Consider the following 6,847-nt stretch of genomic DNA (forward strand, 5'->3'; position numbering starts at 1 on the left):
GACACAAAAACAAAGCTCTTCACGTGAAGGTCAGACAGGCTCAAAGGCTCAAAGTCAAACTGGAATTTGAATTCTCTTTTTTAGTGTAGGAACTTGAAACTATAATAACAACATTAAAATATGCTATTCTTCGTATTTTTCATCTTTTAAAAGAAAACGTGTTTGGGCACAGTCTATTTGAAGACACAGCCTCGAGGTGGGCTTTCTATGGCAGTGCCTGACTGACGTTCGAGGGCCATAGATTCTCTGTCAGCTTCTGTGGTGAACCACTGGCTGGAGCACGTCGTAACTCTGCAGCCTGCTAACATGGGAACAAAATACTGCTTTCCCCTTTTTCAACAAGCACACATACAGCGCTGGTTATATTTTACATTTAGCATTTGGGAGGACCCACTGTATTCATATTTCAGTTTAGCTAGCAAGTTAAGGTTAACAAGCTTTCACAGCAAAGTGTAGTCCTGCGACCTCAGCACTGCAATGCAGAGTAACGTAGGGAGAGCTTAGATCACAGTTGGTACCAAGCAAAGAACAACACCACGTTTTTTTTCTGGAGCCTTCTCTGTACAATGTGTCCTGGGACCCCCTCCATGCCAACACAGTGCTCTCTGAATTTAATGAGGAAGATGCTTTTTTTTTTTTTTTGTCTTGTTTTTTTGTGATGCAGTGCAGTTGTTGATTGACCAAACACATGATCTGTGTGTGTTATTCAGAGGGAGGTGCGGTTCTGGTTTGCTACAGGAGGAGCAGGTTTCTGTCTGAGTCGGCGGCTGGCGGAGAAAATGGCTCCATGGGCCAGGTATTTATGAACTGATACTCCTTGCATGTGCATGTGCATGTGTTTGTCTGTGTGTGTGTGTGTGTGTGTACATATTTTTACCAAATGTTTAGATGAGTGCAAATAAAGAGAAAAAAGTGAAACAGTTAAAACTGTTTGCTTATTCAATATCAAATAAAAATAAGTAAATGTTTGCATCTTTTTACCCATTTACCACAAACTGTATTTACTTTTCACTTTCCAGAAAATAGCATTTACTAAAAATAATCTCATTTAACTGTGTGCTAAGGATTCCTATCCTGCTGGCAGCTACTGTTTTTAGTTCATGTGATGAAAATCAAACTGAAGAGACCTCAAGCTCGCTTGAAATACAGCAGGTAATCTATCACGCTGAACAATTTCTTAGTTATTCTGTTAAAGTTATATTATAGCTGCTCAGTAACACAGCCGAGATAATAATCGGGTATTTGTTGGAAGCTGCATAATTTAAGACTTGAGAGCCACAAAAAGCCAAAAAGCTTCAACTGCATCAACCAGCAGCAGAACTTAAAGCTGACAGTGTTCACAGTGATGAATCACCAATCTAAAGTAAGTTTCAGGTCTCTGCAAGTTTATATTTATACTGCTCTCAAAGAACGGAGACTAATGGCTGCCCAGGGCTAGAAAGTGTGGGATCAATCTAACAATTTACGGCGTTCTTCGGAAAAGGTCGGCAGTAAAACATGCACAATAAATAGTTCATTGGCTAAAACATGCAAAATCATCAACGTTACCCTTTCAGGCTGAAAGTTAGGACGTTTCATGGTTTTAGTGAAAAAACTTTCACTTCACAACCAGAAGAGAATATAATTTAATGTCATGACCTGTGATCCGTAGATGTCTTTGGCCAACTGTATTTTATGAAACGTGAATCTTCTGTAATCAATACGCGTGTGGGTGGTTTTTTTTTGTTGGTGGATATTTCAGTGGCTCCCGGTTCGAGCAGACTTCGGCCACCATCCGTCTCCCTGACGACTGCACGGTGGGATTCATTGTGGAGAAGAGACTCGGCATCTCCATGGTCCACTGTCCATTATTCCACTCCCACCTGGAAAACCTGCTGCTCATCAGCCAGAGAAGCATCCCGCAACAGGTAGTGAGACACACACACACACACACAGAAATGCATGCAGATACTTTTCTTCTTATGACTGTGTGTTTTTTCTCTGCAGGTGACACTGAGCTATGGGATGTTTGAGAACAAGATGAACAGCATTGAGGTGAAAGGAAGCTTCTCTAAGGAGGACGACCCCTCCAGGTTAGTCTGCAGATCCATATTCAGTGCACACGGTTCATTGATATTCACAGTGAAACTGTAACTTACTAATATTTCAGCATCAGAGACATGTGCAAATGTTACTCTGGACCAAAGTGTTGGACAGACAGACTGACTCTTAAATTAGATGCTACTGTTTTCCAAATCTTGAATGTTTAAAACATGGACTTAATTTTACTTTAACACCTGTGATCAAGAAATCAAATCTTTAGTACAGGTGTATGTTATCAATAAATGTTTAAGACTGATTTATCTGTGGATTGTATGAATAACTTATCGTTATGGCTCGGCTGCTTTCTGTGGGCCAGCCTCAGCTCTCAGTTTTACTTGTGCAACGATCCGACCCGACGACGTGACACCCCTGCAGCTCCGGTTCATCTTGTTCCCTGTTCAGTCAGAGATAAAAGCAGTTTGATGTAACACAGTGGAACACCAGATGTGTTTGTCTCTCCCAGTCCTCGCCGTCTTCAGCTGTAAGAACATATCACCACAAATGCTCCGCAGTGAGCTCTTTCCATTTGTTTCCATCCACTGGTGTCGCACAGAGTTACGTTCAACATCGCTGCAGCCTTAAAGGAGCAGGTCAAATGTTCATCTTCATGTACAAACAAAGTTTGTCAGGTTTTTAAACAGTAACTTTTTCTTCATGTTTTATTTTTCCAAAGAATGTAGGAGAATGGGGAATATAATTTGTGGACAGCATCACTAAACAGGTTTAGAGAAAGAATACAAATCTTATGAAAATGAAAAGATAAAGACAAAGCTGTACAGACAGTGTGGGAATCAGTCGAAGGCTGAGGCTATATGAACAAACAAGGTGTCACTTTGATCATCCAGTGTCATAAAACAGTCATTACGTGGTGCACTGATACCACACTGATAACATGGCTTCACAGTTCAGCAGCTCTTAAGGGACAAGATGTAAGACATGACCTGTCCCATAGCACAGAGTGGGTAGACAGCACATGGAAGACGTGCAGCACAAAACACAAACACAGTTTACACAATAAAAGCAGATAAAATGCTCTCTCAAGGCCTAACATGCAGAATTTATTCAAATCCTTTAAAAAAAAAAAAAAAAAATCCAGGATCCGTACAAAATACCAATTACGTGTGCGTTGCTCTACTTTCCAATTCTCATTTAAAAGTTTAAACAAGTTTCTGAGATGTCCTGCTAACCAAGAACAGACAATCAAATAGGAGCAAAAAAACATAATCTCCTTGCCGGAGGTAAAAAAAAAAAATCATGAGGCAGCATAAACATTGTAGTATTATGACATTACTGTCTGACATTTTCATTAGATGCTGCTGAACTATTTTTAGCTGCTGTAGCTTTCTCTTCTTTTGTAGTAGCAGACCATCAGTATCAGTGTTGTCGCAGTCTCTGCTGGCTGCTGATAGAGGATAATACAAAGTCACAGGTAACTCGGTGTCCCCCTTTAACACACAATGGAACCCAACAGACTGTGCAATTCATACTACACAACATCTGGGCTGAAGAAGAACAACAGTGCTACGCCTTCCTGTTATTTTTATTGTAGTTTAGTTGGAAGTCCTATTACCAAGGCTACCGAGGATCTGATTCACCTTCATATATCAGTAAGGGTCACTGCAGACTCCAACCTGCAAAGCCGATCTGTCAATGTTGTACAAGTAGAAGTGCATAACTGGAAGGTAGAGTTTTTTTTATTGCAGATATCTTGGACAGGATTCTTCTATAAATCTGATTTTTAAATTTCAGTGAGTCACTTTCCTGGTGAAATTAAGTTATTAGGACCTAACAAGACTTTTACTTTAGGATATCCTGGTGGCCTAGGGGTTTTAGATGCTGACAATGAAATTGCATTGTGCCTCTTCTGAGTCTGAGCAGGGACCTTTGCTGCATCTCATCCCTTCTCTCTGTCTGTTCATCTGTCTGTTCCCTTCACACTGCACACGCTGTCGTGACCAAATAAAAAGGCGAAAAATGCCAGAAAACAAATTCAAAACAAATTCTTTAAAAACAAACACACATTTATTTTTTTTAAAATTTGGTTACTGGTTTGGTGAGTTAACTAACTACAGAATAGCGAATTGTATTTTCACACAACAACCTTATATGCATATACAGAATGTATTACAGCAGTATGCAGTCAAACATGTTAACATGTAAACATCAAACACGGAGGATAAAGTATTCCAGACATCACTAACAATGGCTACTGGGAGTTTTCAATGTCAGATGTTCCTGACAAGGTTATTAAAGGGTTATTATTCATCACTTCTGTCTTCTACAGGTTTAAGACTGTCCACTGCATGTTGTATCCTTTCACCAGCTGGTGTCCTTGAGCTCTTCGTAAAAGACTACAACTCCCAAAAACCCATGGGACAAGACTGTTGACCCTCCGGGATGAGGGGCTTCTCCTGGGATTTATATGTCTGAATGCAGAGAAAACTGATGGATTCAATTTAATGGAACAGCATTGGAGGCAGATACCAGGACTGGAGAGGCAAAGAGTGTGGATGAAGCCTTGGACACTCACTCTTAGTCCTTCTGTGTCTGCTTGTACGATGGATGAGACGGACCCGTAACTGCTCAGAGCAGAGGATATAAAGAGAGTCTGGTCTATGAAGTGGAAGAGGCCTTCTCTTCTTCAGATCTGTGTCGCAAACAAACTGTTGCATGAAGAAAATGCTGAAAACTGAAATTTCAGTTGTCTTTAGTGAAGCACTTAACACTGACCTGACACTTTGTGAAGTTGTTTTTGTAGAGAAATGGACAAAATGAAAATGAAATTGTGCTAATTTTAAAATTTTACACAGATTTCTGTGCAGTTCGATTTGATTAAAACTTGATCTGTCTTGTATTAATGTCATTTTTTCTTAAGAATCATCAAAACTGTCGACATTTTGAAAGCTGATGGTGATCCAAACAGACCTCAGGTGGTGCTGAGGTTGAAATTGCTGAATTTATTTTAGTTTGCATTGATTGAATGTGTGTGTGTGTGTGTGTGTGTGTGTGTGTGTGTGTGTGTGTGTGTGTGTGTGTGTGTGTGTGTGTGTGTGTGTTATGAAGGGGATGGTGTCCTTGTGCCGATGAAGCCTGCGCACAATGAACCATCCTGACCCACATCTCTCTCCTTATCCAAACCTTCTGTCCTCCCTCCCTGGCTTTTCTCGCACTCTACCTTCTTCCCTCCACCCCTCCATCTGTCTTCCTCCCTCCTCCTTCCTCCCTCCTCCCTCTGTCTCTCTGTTTACTCAGGCTTATCCACAGTAGCTGTGCCTGCTCCTTCAAGGCCGTGGCTGAAAGTAAAATGAACTTCCCCTCATCCCGGTTGCCTCATTTCTTTTTTATTTAACCTTTAATTAAAAAGCGAAAACAAACAAACAACCACCACCGCCACTGCAGCAACAACAAAACAATGAAAGCAACAAATCACTAAAAGTATGAAGAAGGTCAGGACTGACTTGCCTGAAACCTGCTCCTAGCCACGTTGGAAAAAATAGCTCAGGTTTGCAGGTAAATCTCATCACTCTGGACAGATCAGGTTCAGAACGAGACTACAAATTTCACAATGACTTTCACGCAATCAAACGTTAAGCATAGGAATCGGAGGCGGAGGCCATGTGCAGAGTGCCTGCAGACGGATGACTCTGTGCCGCCCGCGGCCCACAGGTGCTGCTTGTTTGCTGTGAATGGAGATGCGATGAATACAGATACACTGCTGAATGCGTCGGGGCTGACCTTGTGTGAAGTGGTGGAGGAACGGCCCTGACACGTACGAGAGTACCCGAGGAGTGGAGTAAATAACACGGTAAATAAGTTTACTGCAAAGGCAAAATCAATTTCACACTGTGATTACTATCTTTATATTCATACTTTCAGCATGTTTCTCGTTTAATGAAGGAAAAAAGATCTGTTTCACTAGTTGAGGAACACCAATATGTGAAGTATGTGTTTTCATCTAAGGTGCTTAAATGATTGGACCATTACCATGTTCACCTGCTAACATTCACTAATTAGCTGTGAACACAGAGCACACCTGTGGCTGGAGGGACGGTCATTAGTTTAGCTGGTTTTTAACTGATAAGCCAAATCAATGGATAGTAAAACTTTGCCTTGACGATGGCAGGGAATAGTTTCGAGATCAACAAAGATATTACAGTTACATCCTGAGGTCGACATGAATGATAATCTGTCTGGTAGTTTATCGGTACCATATCAAAGCCTCAGGGTGAACCAGAGTCACAATATATACTGTAAGTCACTGTTGTGCGTATCAGGATTGTTGATGTTGTTTTTCTGACCCCTGAGATCTTGGAAAAAGAAGAATCTTGTATTGGCCTTTCTCCTCTTCTCCTCTTCTCCTCTAAAGATGTAATATCATTTGGGCTGGTGAAACTGTTGTAAAATGGAGCATATTGGCCGTTATAACCTCTGCATAACCAAGAAGGTTGAGGATCCTTTGATATATACTGTGCACGTACATCTTGCATATGCATTTGTATGAGCGGGCAACTTGTCTTCTCTGAGTGTGTGAAAATTATATCCCTGAAACCTCGTCCCCTGCGTTTGTCTGTGTCCATTGTGCGATAAATTTATGACCCCAGCTGTCCACAAACAGGACTAACTGTGGTTGGAGGAGACCAGGTCAATTGGAGGCAGAGTGTTACAGCTGTCAGAGGAACGCTCTGTCTCATCTCCTCTGTCCATCACATTAAATCGACAGGGCCTTGTAAAGGACGGCTGGGCAGAAAGGGAAGAGTCAAATGAT

General features: G+C 41.3%; 1 protein-coding gene across 2 annotated transcripts in view; it reads left to right on the forward strand.

Moving 5' to 3' along the window:
- The window catches only part of mfng (MFNG O-fucosylpeptide 3-beta-N-acetylglucosaminyltransferase), an 18,921-nt gene extending 13,985 nt beyond the window's left edge, over positions 1-4,936 (forward strand). For both annotated transcript variants that reach the window (XM_041035954.1, XM_041035955.1), the window contains 4 exons: positions 711-796; positions 1,742-1,907; positions 1,987-2,072; positions 4,367-4,936. In XM_041035954.1, coding sequence (XP_040891888.1) covers positions 711-796; positions 1,742-1,907; positions 1,987-2,072; positions 4,367-4,418 — 390 coding nt within the window. In that variant the 3' untranslated portion in view covers positions 4,419-4,936. The remainder of the gene's footprint in view (positions 1-710; positions 797-1,741; positions 1,908-1,986; positions 2,073-4,366) is intronic.
- The last annotated feature ends 1,911 nt before the right edge of the window (positions 4,937-6,847 follow it).

Source organism: Toxotes jaculatrix, chromosome 4, assembly GCF_017976425.1.
Source record: "Toxotes jaculatrix isolate fToxJac2 chromosome 4, fToxJac2.pri, whole genome shotgun sequence".
NCBI classification, from domain to species: domain Eukaryota; kingdom Metazoa; phylum Chordata; class Actinopteri; family Toxotidae; genus Toxotes; species Toxotes jaculatrix.